The 17,009-nt window shown below is 46.3% G+C and overlaps 1 protein-coding gene across 7 annotated transcripts in view; it reads left to right on the forward strand.

Moving 5' to 3' along the window:
* Window positions 1-12,239, forward strand: part of PHF21A (PHD finger protein 21A) — a 142,667-nt gene extending 130,428 nt beyond the window's left edge. For all 7 annotated transcript variants that reach the window (XM_064145537.1, XM_064145518.1, XM_064145503.1 and 4 more), the window contains 4 exons: window positions 2,080-2,235; window positions 3,828-3,903; window positions 4,235-4,338; window positions 6,656-12,239. In XM_064145537.1, coding sequence (XP_064001607.1) covers window positions 2,080-2,235; window positions 3,828-3,903; window positions 4,235-4,338; window positions 6,656-6,910 — 591 coding nt within the window. In that variant the 3' untranslated portion in view covers window positions 6,911-12,239. The remainder of the gene's footprint in view (window positions 1-2,079; window positions 2,236-3,827; window positions 3,904-4,234; window positions 4,339-6,655) is intronic.
* Window positions 12,240-17,009: the final 4,770 nt, after the last annotated feature.

A 17,009-nucleotide genomic window follows, 5' to 3' on the forward strand; every position in this document is an offset into this window, starting at 1 on the left:
GCCCATGACTTGGACAGGGGCACTTTGTCCAAGGAAGAACTGGCTGGATGGCCAGGCACAGAGAGTGCTAGCAAATGGAGCCACATCCAGTTGGCAATCAGTCACTAGTGGTGTGCCCCAGGGATCAGTGCTGGACACAGTCCTGTTTAATATCTTCATTGATGATCTGGATGAGGGGATTGAGTCCACCATTAATAAGTTTGCAGATGACACCAAGCTAGGAGCATGTGTTGATCTGTTAGAGGGTAGGAGGGCTCTGCAGAGGGACCTGTACAGTCTGGATAGATAGACACAGTCCAGTGCCATGAGTTTTAACAAGTCCAAGTGCTGGGTTCTGCACTTTGACTGCAACAACCCCATGCAGTGCTACAGGCTGGGGACAGAGTGGCTGCAGAGCAGCTAGGCAGAGAGGGACCTGGGGATGCTGACTGACAGACGAACATGAGGCAGCAGTGTGCCCAGGTGGCCAAGAATGGCATCCTGGCCTGTATCAGGAATAGTGTGACCAGCAGGACCAGGGAAGTCCTTTTGCCCCTGTATTCAGCACTGGTTAGGCCACACCTTGAGTGCTTTGTCCAGTTCTGGGGCCCTCAATTTAAGAAAGATGTTGAGGTGCTTGGCTGTGTCCAGAGAAGGGCACCAAGGCTGGTGAGGGAGCTGGAGCACAGCCCTGTGAGGAGAGGCTGAGGGAGCTGGGGTTGTTAAGCCTGGAGAGGAGGCTCAGGGGAGACCTTATTGCTCTCTACAACTACCTGACAGGAAACCTCCTTTCAGGTGGGGGTTGGTCTCTTCTGCCAAGCAACCGGTGACAGAACAAGAGGACACAGTGTCAAACTGTGCCAGTGCAGGTTTAGGCTGGATGTTAGGAAGAAGTTCTTCACAGGAGGAGTGATTGGCATTGGAATGGGCTGCCTGAGGAGGTGGAGTCACCATCCCTTGAGGTGTTTAAAAAGAGCCTGGATGTGGCACTTAGTGCCATGGTGTAGTTCATTAGAAGGTGTTGGGTGATAGGTTGGACTCAATGATCTCGAAGGTCTTTTCCAATCTGGTTAATTCTGTGATTCTGTAGTATGTCAGGTTGCCAGGACAGCAGCCCACAGGCATGAGAGGAGACAGCTGGGGTGCCCCTCTCCTCTGTAGATGCTGAGCCATCTTTCTTTCATGCCCTCTTTGTTCAAATATCTGGAAAATAAAGGAAAACAAATAGAAACACTGCTCTGAGCACAAGCTCTGAGTAACTGGAGCAAAGAGAGAAAAAAAAAAGTAACAAAAATAAGATCTACCTTTCTGGGAAGTTACTGACTGTAGAAAAAAAAACCTTGTATGGTATTGCAACAGTAACAAAACCTACTTTTTTTTTAAGATACACTGCTAGTAATATTTTCTTTTTCTTTTAAAAATACCTTAGTTAGAAAATCTCTTCTGGTGTTCCTTCATCCTGGCTCTCAGCCGATGTTAGTGTTGAATCTTAAAGACTCTGAAGAACAAGAAAATTTTGAGTCATAACTGTTGCAACTAAGTGAATTGTCTCAGAGCATAATTCATCCTGTTCTTTTTCATTTACAAGCACAGCACCTTTTCCTTTCAGTTTCATTCTTAAAGGTGACCTAAATATTTGACAATGTTCTTTCAAGTCACTTGGTTGGGGCTTTTTACATACCGTTACTGGCAAGAGACAGCCTCATCGGCATTCCTGGGGTTGAGTTGTGCTTACATCCAGAAATGAGAAGGGTTGAAAAAGTGAGTAGTTCATCACTTTAAGCAAAACCAAAAGAAAAGGCAGAGTGAAGGGGGACTCTTAAAGAAGAAAAGCTCTAGGGGTGTAGTAGTTGTTAAGAGAAGCTGTGGTGATAAGTGTTTGCTGTAACATTTTGCTTTGAGAGGACAAATGTCCGTGTTCCTGCTGTTCTGCCTGGGTTTTCTGTCTCAAAACTCAAAGGCCTTGACTGTTTGGAATCCCCTTAGAAATAGTTTGTGCTGTAAACTTTGTTAAATGACTAAGATGTAGATGTCAAAAGTCAAAGTTCACTTTTTGCCTTCTCTCTCTTTCGCCCACACCTGTTCTCCTCCATTTAATAGGGTGACATCCATGAGGACTTCTGCAGTGTTTGCAGAAAAAGCGGGCAGCTGCTGATGTGTGACACATGTTCACGTGTTTATCACCTGGACTGTCTGGACCCACCTCTGAAAACCATTCCCAAGGGCATGTGGATCTGTCCCAAATGTCAAGACCAGGTATTGTTTGGCAAGCAGGGTTATACCAAATACACCATAAAGACTTTTCACTGTTGAAGAAAATAACCAGATCGCTTGGCTTGCTTTTTAGATCGAGACAGCCTGACACTGAGCAAATCTGTTTGATCTGTAGTAAGGGTTGTGTGAATTTGATGGTATTACTGCTGCAACAATGCATGCCAAGGCAAAACTGTTAGGTCTGGCTGCCAGATTTGGAGTCTTAATTTGTTGCCTTTGTGTTTTCCCCCATTTTCTGGGCAAACCTTTGTGACAGGTCCTCTCTGACCCACAGAAATGTTGCAGTTCATCTTAAGCTTGTTGCTTCTTCAGAAATCGTTAGTATGTTCTTCTGGACAGATAAATAAAACATTTGCACCAGCTTACCTCAGTAGAGAGAGCAGATAGAAGCCTCTGTTTGCTCACACAGAGCAAACATCAGAGAGGGCTGTTTTCAGTGATCTCTGTAATAATATCATTCCACATCAGTATAATGAGGATACGTGAACAGTTTGGTAGTTTGTCCTTCCAGATCCCTTTCTGAAAGTGCACAACTGGACAGATGGTGATTTAATAGTTTGCTTATAATTGCATTGAGGTTACAAGACAAAGTAGACGCTGGTATTCTTAAACCTTCTGTGGAACTCCAGGAGTTGCAAAGGATTGCTGATGATCAGCAGCCTGGAGCTGTGAGCAATTCTGTCTTATGTAGCTTATTGCTTGATTGCCCACATGACCTTTGGTTAGCCAGGTGGTAGCAGTGTAAGCAAACAGTCTGATGTACTGGGGGGCTTCTCAGAAGAATGGGCATGCAGAACTTCAGTGACTTGGTCAGTCATTAGAAGAGAGGAGGGAGTGACACCACTTCACTATTTGTGCTTTTACCTACTGTCACCTTACCCCTCCTCTTCATATTTCTGGGATAGCTTCCCACAAAATTAGGCTGGGAAAAATCTTGAGTAATTCCACTGTGAAGTGACTGAATCCTCTGTCATCTTAGACCTGCCTCGGATTCACTTATAAAAATGCCTCTCTTACCCCTCAAAAGAAAGTTTGGTAAGAAGGATCTGAAAGACATAAGTAGTGCTTGCCCTTATGAAGAAGATTTGACTGATCCATTAGGGTGATTCTGATGAGAAGAGGGGAAAAGGAGGGTTTCCTGTTCTACTAGCCAGGAAGTGTGATGTGGAGACTATTCTGTGCCATGAAAACTTTTCTCCCAGAACAACTAAGGTCAGCAGTTTGTCTGAACCACAGAATAATGTTTATGTCTCCTGGCAAGTTTGCATTCAGATATATTATCCTTTCATTCCTCTTTTAAGTTGTTCAGTTTCATTAGCAGACTTTATTTGTGACTATGGAGGGAATTTGAGGAAATGCTGACATCTGGAAGAAACAGGTCTGCTTTGTGGGAGCCACAATGCAGTTGTGAATAATTCCCTCTGTTAAATCTCAGAACAGGTCTGTGAAGCTTCGTGTTAACAGGGCTGAGGTTAATCACAGTCATAAAAGAAAATCTTCACTCTTTTTCTCGTTTTTGCTTTCTTTGGAGGTAGATTTTGTACTAGCTAAATCTCTAAATGCTTTTCTTTCAGATGCTAAAGAAGGAAGAAGCAATCCCATGGCCAGGAACTTTAGCAATTGTTCATTCATATATTGCATATAAAGCAGGTAGGAACATGGAGAACACCACTTTTGGTTCACCTTTAATAATGGAAGGGGTTATTTGGGGAATGAGATGGAATGGCTCTGCCTTTACAAAAAGAGATTAAAGGGGAAGAGCCTTATTCACCAGGAGAGTGAAAATAGCAGTCTGAAGATTTGTTAAGGTGTCTGTGATGCTTGTGTATGTAGGTGAAGTTTTAGGGGGTGGTATAGAGCACAAGTTGTTAAACTGACTTAAAACATAGTTACCTTCTTTACGTGAAGCAGTTTAGACCCTACGTCTACTGTTGTAACAGGAACATTTTAGATACTTCTGATTAATATTTTCTTCTTGCAGCAAAAGAAGAGGAAAAACAGAAACTACTTAAATGGAGTTCAGATTTAAAACAGGAAAGAGAACAACTAGAGCAGAAGGTCAAACAACTCAGCAATTCTATAACGGTGAGTATTGCATTCCCAAATGCCTCTGCACCTGTGTCCTGGTGCCAGAATGCAGAGAGAAAACTAGAGTGAGTTCATGTACTGGACTCTTCCATTGGATTTAATGAAGATTGAGTGAGCACATTCCTTTGCTTTTAGTACTTTGAGGGGCAGGAATGTAAGCACAGGCAGCATTGAGTCATATGTACATGAGCCATGCTGACCATACACTGCAGTTGTATAATCTCAGCAGGTGAAAAACACAGCCCAAAGCATTATTGTCTATAGGAAGTGGATTAAGTCCAGTTCTCCAGTGGCTCACTTGGTTAAGAAGGTTTGGCCTCTGATTCTTGATGTGTTTTTTCAGACCTTGCTAACACAAGAGTGGCCATTTACTCCTGGCTGACTCTCAGACTTCTGACACATTGCCAGGGCAGGTAGCAGCTGGACACAGTGCATGCCACTGCATAGTAATAATTAGACAGTGCTGTAGCTTCCTCCTGTAGTTTATTGCAGTAATCATATCCTCTGTATGAATTTGCCCTCTCTTCTCATCTTAATATTTAAATCTGAGTCTTGAGTTGCCAGTATAAAGTTTGTGCCCATCAGTGTAGTCAGTATCACAGAATAAAAAGCACCGAGTGTGGCAGCATCTGTAAGGCTGGATACAGAAGTGCAGGCTTTTCTGTGTAAGTACAGATGCACCTTCCTGTCTGCCTGCATTTACCCATTAGAACAATAAGTGTCACATCTTTACAGACCCCTAAAAAGGCACCAATACAAATTAAATGATTGTGAGCAAACAGGTGTTGAGAGGTGCTGGTTAGCAGTTGTGGAAACTCTCTGTCTTCTGGTTAGCAGTAGCTGGGCAGCACTAACGCTGTTTTTTAGTGATATAGCCAGACAGATGCAAACCCTTAACATGAGGGGTTGATAGTAGGTAAGGAGAATGGTTTGGTTCATATGGTCAAGTCATGTTTTGACTTCCATGGAAACTGTCCAAGAAAAACATAGTAGGTCTAAATGTTGTGTTACTTTTATGATGCCATGAGGTGTGTGTGAAAATAGTAACTTTTAAATCAACAGTGTCTGGGAGATCAGCATGGATAAAAGGTTTAAAAAATGTAGGAAGGTTGCCATTTCATTGAAAGCCTGAATGTTACAGACAGAGCTACCATCACCTCCTTTGTGAGAGTTCCATGTATAGACAGTGGCAAATTTTCACCCTCAAAACATCATTTATGAGCCTTTTTCAAAGTTTCTTACCCTGACTCTCAGCTGCCGAGCTTGCTAGGTTGCTGCTGCTTCTGAGAAAGAGTGGCCACAAAGTAAGGTTTTTAAGTGAAGAAAGAAGGGCTGGCTTTTCTTCTCAAGTGCCCTTTTATTTGTTGAGAGAAGGAAGTGATGTTCCCGCTCAGATGTGTGTGAAGGCAAAGGCTTTATCTCACCAGCAGTGTGTGTGCATGCTGCCAGCATTCACCTGCAGTGGGATGCCTGAGTTTGCAGATCTCAGCTAGAGATATTTCAGCAAGGCAATACCAATAGACAAAAATAAGAACAACATAGACTTGGAAGGAACACAAAAAGGATGAAGCTGTGTTCATTTGCAAAATACCTTGGGGTGAAAGAGTGCTGTACCAGGTGACAGCCACATCATGGCAATTAAATTTCTCAGCCTGCAAATAGGAATTCTCCTGTGAACACAGCCCTGAGTCTCTTCTTCCGCTGGCTTCAGACTTTTGTGAGCACATGCACTTAGATCCCTGAACATCATAGTCCTTCTGGAGCTCTCAACACAGGAAGGATGCAAACCTGATGGAACGAGTCTTGCAGAGGGCCATGAAAATGATCAGGAGATTGGAGCACTTCTGCTACGAAGAAAGGCTGAAGGGAGCTGAGGTTGTTCAGCCTGGTGAAGAGAAGGCTCCAGGGAGACGTAATAGTGGCCTTACAGTGCCTGAAGGTGGCTCACAAGGAGGATGGAGAAGGGACTGTTTACAAAGGCCTGCCATGACAGGACAGGGGGCAGTGGCTTCAAACTGGAGAAGAGCTGGTTTAGATTGGATGTTAGAAACAAGTTCTTTACCACAAGGGTAGTGGAACAGTGGATGAGGTTGTCCAAGGACATGGTTGAGACCATGTCCCTGGAGATATTCAGAGTCAGGCTTGAGAAGGCTCTGGGCAACCTGATCTAGCGGAGGATGTACCTGCTGACTGTGAAGGAGGTTGCACTTAGATGACCTTTAGAGGTCCTTTCCAACCCAAACCATTCTATAATTCTCTTTCCTTCTTTCATTCATAAGCTTGAACTGACTCCTGCTCTTGTGTTCTGCTGCAGAAATGCATGGAAATGAAGAACACCAACCTTGCAAAACAGAAGGAGATGCACAGCTCCTTGGAGAAGGTAAAACAGCTGATCCGCCTCATCCAAGGCATCGACCTTTCAAAACCCATAAACTCTGAGGTCAATTCAGTAGCCATCTCCAACGGCATGGACTCCACTAACAATACTAATGCTGCCACCTCCACCTTAGCCCCCTCCCCTTCCCAGAGCTGCATGGTGAACTGTAACAAGGGCGATGAGACTAAATAACACAGCGGAGTTCAGTGGGAGCCAGGGGAGGTGGCAGCGAGGAGGAAGAGCGAAATACCGAAACTCTAGAAAAGCAAAACCGGATTTCTTCTGGAAAGTGCAGAATTCTTTAGTTCTTTGGTTCCAGAGAGAGCGTGAAGATGCTTGTGCCAGGCGGCACCGGAGTTTGCCAATTGATCCTTCTTATTCTGTGTGTACATGCGAAGTTTGGATCATGTTACATGAATAGTGCCAGCTGGGGGTTCTTTGCCAGCACCATGCCAAGTGAAATAATATATTTACTCTCTCTATATTTTACACCAGTGTGTGCCTGCAGCAGCCTCCACAGCCACTATAGGTTTGTTTTATTTTTGTTTGGGGTGAGGAGCAGGGATGAGGGAGGAGAGCAGGTTTCAAATCCTTATTTGCAGAACAGTTCGTTTAGCTAGGGGAAAACAAACAAACAAACAAAAAACAAGTCCAAAGAGCCTGTGGGCTTTTCCTGTTTCTAAACTCTCAGAACTATTAAACCAAAAAAAAACCAAACAAAACCAAACCAGAAATATAAATTATCAAATCCCAGTGCCCAGAAGGGACAAGTCTATCAAATAAGCAGTATTTACTATTGTTTAGACAGGAGATGTACAAAAGGAAAGGAGATGGACTTTTCACTGAGTAACCAGCACATGTACAGGCTGAGGATCTACTGTCCCAACAGCTGTGGCTTCATCCTATTTCTTCACATTAAATGACAGACATGCTTTGCAGAATTGGTTTGGGTCCTCACACTCATCCAGAAAAACCCATGTTGGGAATATGGGAAAACAGAGGGCCCCAATCCAGGGTCAGCTTGGAGCATTGGGCAGAGGTGTCCCAAGAGAAAATGTGCGTCGATTACTTGAAAATGAGATTCCAACCCTTTTCTATATTTATAAACAACAAAGGTGTCCTGAACAAAGTAGCACATGACCCAGATGTGTGAACTGAACAGAGAAATGTCCTTTTCTTTCACTTCCTTTCTCTTCTTTTGGTAACAAGAACTAAATATGGAATAGAAAAGCTGTTTTTCAGGCTGACAGTCTAATTAAAAGAGGTAGATGGGACCTTGCATGGTATAGATTAGAAGTACTAGTGTCAGTGAGATACAGTGAGTCTTTGTGAGTCCTTGTGTCATCGTTTTGGGCACTGTTTTTTTATGCAAGGGCGAAATCTTTGTATCTGGGGGAAAAAAAAAAAAAAAAAAAACAAACAAAAAACAAAACAAACAACTTTTTTAAATTAAAAAGGAAAATAAAAGATATTGAGGTCTTCCTAGTGTTACTTAAAATAAGATCAAGGTAAGAAACGTTGTAAAAACAAACAAAACAAAAAAAAAAAATTACAAAAGTGCTATTTGTTTCCTAAACAAGTGATTTCTATTAAAAAGGTGTCAGAACTGGAGAAAACGCTGTGTACTTAGAATTTTTTAACACAGACTTTGCTTATTTATGATGACATTCTGCTGTGTTTGTGTTTTAAAATCCAATGGGACAGTTTCCATAGGTTATACCATACACGTTACTGGCTAAACTCTGAATCAGACCCTGCAGTGCTGGATCTCGGCCCGCCTGGAGGATCTGCCAGGCATGTCTCTGCTGTTGCCATGTCTCTCCCATTCCTTGCTGTGTTTGTAACCCGGAGAAAAGCAGTTGGCAGTGTGCTGGTTTCAGGCTTTTAGAGCTTTGTAATACAGGCTGATCGTTGAGAGCTTGAGAATGACAGCCAGTAAGTTGGTTGGGCCTCCTCTTACATCCTCTTGTTTAAGGAGTTCATCTCTTCCGGATACTCTTTCCATGCTAGATAGCAAAGCTTGCCTTGCTGCCTGTTATTTTGGGGTCTGCCTCAGTTTGAAGTGGTGATTCTGGTTACTTGAGGCTTGTGTCCCAGAGCTGGCTAATTTCACTGGTGTATACAAGTATTTGGGCAAAGCCTGTTGCCACTGGAAGTGCTGGGAAAACTCCCTGTACCTCCACTGGGAGCAGAGTTGAGCCGCTACAGAGACAGTGCAAGGCAGAGTCCCTGGTTTGGTGCCCTTGAGAACGTGTGTTGGGTGATGAGGCAGACCTGCTCAGCTCTTTCTAGTGGAAGATGGAAAAGTTTGGGCTTGCAAAGATGCATTTCTGAGCAAGAAGTGACTACTTCAGACACTGCCTAGCCTGAGAGCCTCTCTGCTACCACAGCCAAGTGTGCTTCTGTGGGATTCTTAGGGATGTTTTCTTCTCTCTCCTTTATGTTGCCCTTCTGCCCTCTAAGAACTTTTATTCCTGCTGTAGGAGTGTGCACTATTTTCAGCTCTGACTCAGAGCTGATAGCCTGAGTTCGCACATTTGTCTGCAGTTGGGAAAGTGGCTCTTAAGTGCACTCCTCAGCTGAACCCGTGATAACCTCAACTGTATCTTTTGATGTTGGAGTTCTGTTCTGGCACTAGGAGAGCTGGAAGGATAGGTGGGAAGATAGCTGGGCAGACGACATCAAAAGTGGTCCGACTAAAAACGTCCTTACATCAACCCACTGCCAGCAGCAGGGGCCATAACCATAGTGCAGCACTGGGCCAGCAACCCATAGCATTTAAACCAAGGGCTATGTACTTCAAGTTATGAAGGGAAGAAACAAACTGAACATGAGCCTTTTTTCTTTAGAGTATGAAACAGCAGCTGATAGTGTGATTCTCAGGAGAAACTGCCTTTTTTGGCCAGGTGGCCCCTTGGGTAGCATCATCTTCTGAAGCACTGAGTACATTCGTGGTGAGAGAGTCTCTAGAGATAGGTGTGCTGGGTCTTCAAGGTTCTAACGTTCTGTTTCTGTTACCTGCTGAGCTTTCTCGGAAGCACTGCACTATTTGGGGGTATCACCCTATACCTGAAGACTTGATCACTCTTCTGTTTTCTTTGGCAGTTCAGGAGGGGAGGAAAGTGAAGTTCATCGGTAGCCATATTTAACTGTAAGCACAGTTACCCAGCCAGGAGCTGTTTGACCAGCTGTTGCTGCTTCTTTGAGGCATCCACAAACTACAGACTTTTATGTCTCTTTTGTTACAGTCTTTGTGTTCCAGGCTCTAAGAGGGCACATTTAGTTAATCATTACCTGGCAGAAAAATAACTTAAACTTTTTGGTGCTGCTGGGTAGTTTTCTCTCTCTTGCTTGCTGATCCTGCTTGGGTGCTTTCCCTCCTGGCTCTGCAAGAGTAGGCAAGAGGCAATCCCATACTAGCAATGATGCTGCTACACAGACACAAGTAAATAGGAGATATATCTGCTCAATTAGCAATAAGAAGATAGAAGGGGAATCAGCATTTGCTAAATGTGGAGGAAAATGGGGCTGGTTTTCTTTTAGCTGCTTCAAGAGGTTCCCATCAAAGGAGAAACTGAAACTCTTGGACAGCTAAAAGATCAAGCTTCTGGGTTTGGAGTGGTTTGGGATTTTTCTCAGGTAATATTGAGATTGTGCTTGTATTAAAATGTCTGCTCTTTGGGACTGGCATTCTGCATTTCCAAACCACCATCAAGGTATCAACTAGTTTTTATGTCATTGCTTGTCATTGGTGAGAAATGAGTGGCTTTTAAATCTCTGTTGTCACAGAGGAGATGAGACCAGAGAGGAAATGCCTATCAGAGATGGTCCTGGCTTTCAACCCAGTGTTAAGGGCCTTAAGAAGTCACCCCACTTTGTTGCTCAGAAATAGAGTAAGCTTTGCAAGAAGTATTTTTTCCCCCTTTCTCCTTACAGTCTGTTCTTCAAACAGCTAGGTGTGAGTGTGTGACCTGGCCAGAGGAAATCAGCATTTTCATTGTCTTTTGTGTGGGGCCAGCAGTGGTTGTGGTGCCGCAGAGAGCACAGTGAAGGTGCTGCTTCTAGGGTGACTGGCAGGTAGAGCGAGCAGCGTCGCTGATTCTTGGAGGACATCATTAGCCAGGAGTTGCCACATTGTTAGAATGGACTAATGGTTTGCAGGAGCAAAACAAACTGTTCTTTGTTGCAGGTAAATTTCTGCCAGTGGGGATATGAATTAAAAGCTGCTCACCTGGCAGCTAAAGGGGTTATAATTTTATGGGCAGATCTATTGATTTTGTTACTGGTAGGAAAAATCATATTGTATTCTATCCTTCCTTAGCTGTCCAGGCTTAAGAAAGAAATCTGTATTCCAGCTGTCTAAAAATGTGAACCCTAATTCTGACCTTCTTGGCTTCAAATCATCTTCTTCCCTGTACCACAGCAGCACGATCAGCATTCAGGGCAACCCAGAGTGAAGCCTCCCTCTTAGCCTCACCAAGCTGTGGCAGCCCACAATCCAGGCAGTAAACACTGAGATGTCCTTCCCAGGTGGGGGCAGTGTTAAGTATTTGTGAATTTGCAGCGCACATGTTTCTCTTCCTCCCTTTTTTGTTGGTTTTTTTTTTTTTCTCCAGCTGGGTTGCACCCTGCCCTCTTTGCTTCTGAAGCACTCATGGTGAATATGCGTTTTTTAATGTTTTTAACATATCATATCCAGGTGTCCAACCAAAATTCACTGTTTCACTGAGGGCCTCTCCCCGTCTGCTGCTCAGATAACCACTGCAATACCAATCTTACACTTCCTTGTGGACCATGCCCCTTTGGGCAGAATTTATAGTGTCTTCTCACAACTGTTTTGACCCTTCTTCACTTCCATTTGTCCTCTCTTGGGATTCTGAAGATCCAGGGCAAGTTCAACCTTGCTGGGTTTACTGCTGAGAGTTTTCTGACAAGGATGTAGAAGAGGAGTCAGGAACCTGGAGAAAGAGGAAGATGTTTTGTGGTGCAGCTAACTCATTTGGCGCTTAGACTTGCCTGGCCAACAAACTACCTCAGCAAAGGCCATTCTCAAGCACTCTGTGGATTCTCTAGTTTCTGGCATTCAGAAAGCAAAAGCTCTCCAAAGAACCCCTCCAACAAGCCAGCTAGGCACTGGTCTCTGAGGGCTTGCGAATGAGCCTGGCAGTGACATGCTGTTGGCTCCTTGTTATCAGTGGGCAGCCCCTGGACCAGGGAGTGCCCTAAAAATCATGTGGGATCAGGAAAACACAAGAGCTGCAGACATCCTGTCTCCAGGTTATTGCTGTCTTACTCGGATCCTTCTTCAGGCCTGAGTCTTGTTTGTAACACCTGCAGAATGGAATGTAATACTTGAAAAATATGACTCTTTATCCTTTAGCTCCCATTTCCCCCATGTTTATATATTTTTTTCTTTTTTTTCCTTTTTTTCTGGGACAAGAACTTTCTGCATCGTTGTGTCTTGTGTAGGCTGAGCACATAGTTGAAACTTGCCAATAAAGAAAATTATTTATACCGTGCACTGATAAGCTTGGTAATTACAGACCCATGAAAAGGACAAACACCTCTCCTACAGGTTAGTTTACAATGTGTTTCAAAAAACCAAGACCTTACCTCTGTGTGAGTAGGCTCTGTTTGTGTCCCCTGACAGTGTTACTGTTTTACCTGAGTAGTGAACGGAGAAGAGGCTTGCTGAGGGCATGGATGCTGTGAAAATCCCTGTCCTGTGCAAGTCCCCGGAGTGAATCACATGGCAACAGCCAAGCCAGGGCTCCTCATCTCCCTGGGCTCCTGAGGTGGGTGCTGCAGGGACAAAGGAAAAGGCAGAAGACTCTTTTGAGAAGCAAGAGCTAGTGAGAAGGGGTGCAACGAGGCTGGAGGCAGGGGAAAAGGAGGGGAAGCAAGAGGAGCAAAGGAAAAGAAAATTGCATGGGGTAAAAGCAGAGCAGAGAGAAGAACTGGAAAGAGATGAGAAGGAGAGAAAGGGCCGGTAGGAAAAATCCAGGGGTTCAATAAGGCTCCGTTGTGAGGAGACAGGTATTCCTGCATTTTCAGGATTTGAAAGCTCAGTGGAAAGGCTAGAACAAAGCAACCCTTTCTCTTGCCTCACTTTCTGATGTGGGTCAATCCGTATTCCAAAAGGACCAAGAGCAGTGAGAGGGAAGAGCAGCTCAGCTGTGGATGGGGATGGCAGCAGGCACTACTAAGTCATCCCTCGCTGTGTTTCTGCTGCAGAGTGACCCCATGCTGCTGAGAGTCTTATTTGACTTCAGTTGCTATAATGTGGGATAAGGCAGATCAAGCAGACCTTAAGGCAGCCACAGCTTGCTCTAATCTGGACCATATTCATTAAAAGTTTTCATGCACAGAAATAAGCCTGAGACCAGATAAAGGTTCATCTCTGCTGGTTTGGTTGCACCTTCCTAGTTCTAGCGTCACCATCAGTATAGTCAAAACCAGTGTCAGTTTCCAGAGGTCACAAGTGAGTGGAGGAGATGCTGCTAGGCAGAACCTGCGACTTGAATAATTCTCTCAGCCATTTCTTGGAGTATCTGTGCAACATTCCTGCTGTCCAGGCTGTCACTTTTGGCAGTTCTTTGCCAAAACCCCTCTGTACAGCAATGCCTCCCTGTTTTCTTGAGATCTGTTTTCTTCAGGGGTACATGCAAAGGGGCTCTTCACCAGTGCAGCTGGTCAGGGCCATGTGGTAGGCTTGGAACCCTTGAGGAGCTAAGGACCTGCATCATTAGGCAGCAGCCCATGGGGCACCCTCCTGGGATAAGGGCTGTCCCAGTGCTCGTGTGTTAGGCAGTAAGCTCTGCGTCTGTTCTCCTTCACTCTGGGATCCAAGCAGGTGTCAAATGCTCTGGAAAAACTCATCCCAGTCCCATCTAGGAAGGAAGAAGTACTTAAAGGCATATTTATTATTAGGAGTGCCTGGGGAACTGAAAAGCCTTGCAAACTTGGCTCTGTCTGCCCTGGGTGGAGAGGTGGCATGGAAAGGCTGCAGCAGCAAGCAGTATCACTGCTGGCATTCAGCAGAGTTTTCACCACCTGGGGCACTTGCATCTTCTTCTTTTCTCCTCAGTTTCCTCTGGCAAATGCAGACCTCAGCCAATTCCTGCCCCTCCGTGCTCTGTTGCCTTTTGTCTGTGTTGTTTGGGAGAGACGTGGAGGATTGTTGCTTGTGAGCTTTGAGAAAGCCCTTTGCTTAGTGAACAACCAGCATGACCCTGGAGGTGTAGCTCCAGTGGGTAGGAGAGGCAGTGGCTTAAGCAGGTCATGCAGTGGCACGGGCCAGCGCCGGGGGCCGTGTTCAGTGCCCACCCTTCATTTTGGATTCCCGGTGCTGAGGGTTGAGAGCGCAGCAGCTCTGGGCTGTGCGTGCACAAGCACAGGCAGGGGCTCCCTTTATCTGGACCTTGGCCTCTCAGCAGGGCACGCCAAAACTGAGGGCAGGAGGACACTTATTTAGAAACAAAACAAATGAATCCCTCCCTGCCTTGCACCCCTCTCCATAAAGCAGCAGATCCTGGCAGTTCTGACTGCCGGAGCTGTTTCCATGGGCTGCAGGCACTGGGAGAGGAGCTTCAGCTGTGCTCCATGCTGGGTGCGGCAGGAGGGGGCCTGTGTCTGCTTGTTCTGGGCTAAGATGCAATTTCTAACCATGGACTCATGTTTCTCATGATCACTGGCATCAAACATCTAGGGTTAGGAGCAGCATCTTGCCTGTCAGCTCCCCTTCCAGAAGGTGTGTTGTCTCTGAGTCAGTCCTGATGCCATGTGTGATAGGCAGCCAAGACCCCCCCTTAAAAAGGAGTTTTGTTACTGTATAAGCCCCTGAGCTATGGCAGCTTCCCAGCAGCCCTATGCAAACAGATCCAACAGGCAGCTGTGTCCCATAAAGCTGCTCCACTCCAGTCACACCTGCAGGGCACCCACAAGCACCCTCTTCCACTGCCTTCCCTACACCCACAGGAGCAAAGCAGGGGTTGCAAACTCCACTAAGCAAAGATGAACCTGTTCAAGCTTCTGCAGAGAAAGGAAACACCTTTGCTGCGGCAGCAGCAGTGAAGCCTGCAGTTTAGGGAAGTGATGGCGAGCTGCTGCTTGCCTGGGAGCTCTGGTGCAGCAGTGGAGTAGCCTCCATGTTGTGTTTTGGCTCTTGGGGGCTTACTGGCTCTAATCTGCAAACATCCAAGGTGTTAGCAGCTGAGGGCAGGTGGCTTGTGCAGGCCCTGCTTGCACAGAGAAAATACTCAGGCCTCCATCGCCACCTGGACTCCTGCAATTGCGGCGGCACCATCTCAGTAGACTTGCTGGTACCACCACCCACCTGTGTGCCATCCTTCATCCCAGCCTCCCACACCCCAGTGTTTTACCAGACACCAAGCTGTAAAGCAGGAGTCCTGGCTTGGGCTCCAACCAGGAGCTGACTCTGAAGGGTACCGTGTCACAGTTCTCCCCCGGTCCTCCCAGCTTCTCCAGGTGCTTTTGGTGAACAGCTTCCAGTCCTGGCGGTGCAGCCCCACCACTGCTGCAGGATGATGGCAGCTTCTCTCCCGGCCAGGTTTCCACAGGGTGAAGACATGGCTCTTTCCTTCAAGAGCTGGTGCCACCTGTGCTGCTCTTCTCCTCACCAGTCTCCCACCCTTGCGGGCCCTGGTGTAAAATGCCCTTTCTGCCTGGTACTGCTCTGTTGCCACAGCCTCACCTGCTGAGAAGAGCGACACGTGGGCTGGTTTGGGGCTTTTTAAAAATAGCTCTATTTTTTTTAGCCTGATGCTCATAGTGATCTGCAGTCTCTGCTGCCTCCCAGTCCCTCGTGGTTTCAGTTTTGGTACAAATGTGTTTTAGATTTTAGCAAATTAAAGTTGGGGGGGGGGAGGGGGTGGTGGTGAGGGAGGGGTTACAGAGCTTCTGATCAATTTGTATTTATTTATTTTAACATTTTACTAAATAAACCACAACAAAACCTCTTGTCTCCTTAGCTGTATGTACCAGGTGGGGACAGTGGGTCCCTCCAGGCATAGGGGTTGTCATGGTGCCTGTAGAGAATTCCCAGTCCAGGAGGGGTTTCTGGTTGAGGCTTGCTCTCTTGGCAGGGAGAAAGTCTGCTGCCTCAGCAGAAATGAATTTTAGCTCTGGAGGGGGCTGTGCTCAGTAAAGAAGACCTTAAAGCTCTGAGTGGTTGCCTCCAGCTGATGCTGCCCGGCAGAGGGCACATGGAGACCGAAACTGAGCTGGGTTTACTCCAGCTGCCTACGCCCTGCTAGTCTGATTTTGGGCTAAGGATGGGCTAGGCTGGGAAGGATTAACCCGACAGTGATAGTGCAGTCTTCCTGCTATAAGCACAGCTTTAGACTTTCCCAGTAAACTGCAGAGCCAACATTTCTGGAGCCACCTAGCCATCAAAGAAACATCCAGAAGAGACACTGTTCCACCACCCTGTCTCTAGTAGGAAGCAGGCTGAACTGCTGTCTAGATCTGATCTAAACCTGTCTTGTTGCTTGCTGCAGCAGCAGAGCCCAATCAGAGCACTTAGGCTGCATTAAACAAAGGCTGTCTGCCAGGGCCTGGTTGGGTGGAGCTGCATCTTGGCTTCATGGTGATTACCACTGTCTTCCCAAGTCTTTCCCAAATAAAGCCTCAACAACTGGTTGCTGGCACACCTCCCTCATCCTCTGTCCTTGCAGAGGCAAGGTTGGCAGCTTCTGTGGCCTGAGAGCCAATCTTTATCCCCAGCAGTCTTTTAAAGCTGAGGCTAGTCCCTGTGCCAGCATCATGGCCAGTGCTAGGTGCCTGTCCTCCCAGAGGGCAAAAGGCTGGTCCTGCAGGGCACAGCACAGGGGCCAGCTCAGCATGCTCGTCTTGGGGATGAGCCATAGCACCACCAGAAGTCGAAACTCCATCCTTTGTGTATGATTGACTCCATCCCAAGCCTTGAAGGCCCAGGCTCCATTTAAAGGGTGCTGCCCAGGCTGCTGGGCCCTCTGCACGGCTGGGAGACAGCAGACTCCGTCCCAGCACAGTCAGTGACCAGCAATGGCTTTAGAGCTGGCAGAGGCCTGGCAAGCCTGCCAGTTGGTGACAAGGGCATTTCTTCTGCCTGCCATTGGTCCTTGCTTCCCAGGCCTCCCCCTGTGCCAGGCAGGAAGGGAAAAGGCTCCAGCTGTGCCAGACAGAGCCAGCCCAGGGAGGCTGTTTTTGTCGGATGAGGCTCAGGCGAACCTGCACTGCTTCTGCTGCCTTCCCTCCAGGGCACAGCTGCAGGTTTATAGCAAACTAAAAA

The sequence above is a fragment of the Pogoniulus pusillus genome, chromosome 1, assembly GCF_015220805.1.
Source record: "Pogoniulus pusillus isolate bPogPus1 chromosome 1, bPogPus1.pri, whole genome shotgun sequence".
Taxonomy (NCBI): domain Eukaryota; kingdom Metazoa; phylum Chordata; class Aves; order Piciformes; family Lybiidae; genus Pogoniulus; species Pogoniulus pusillus.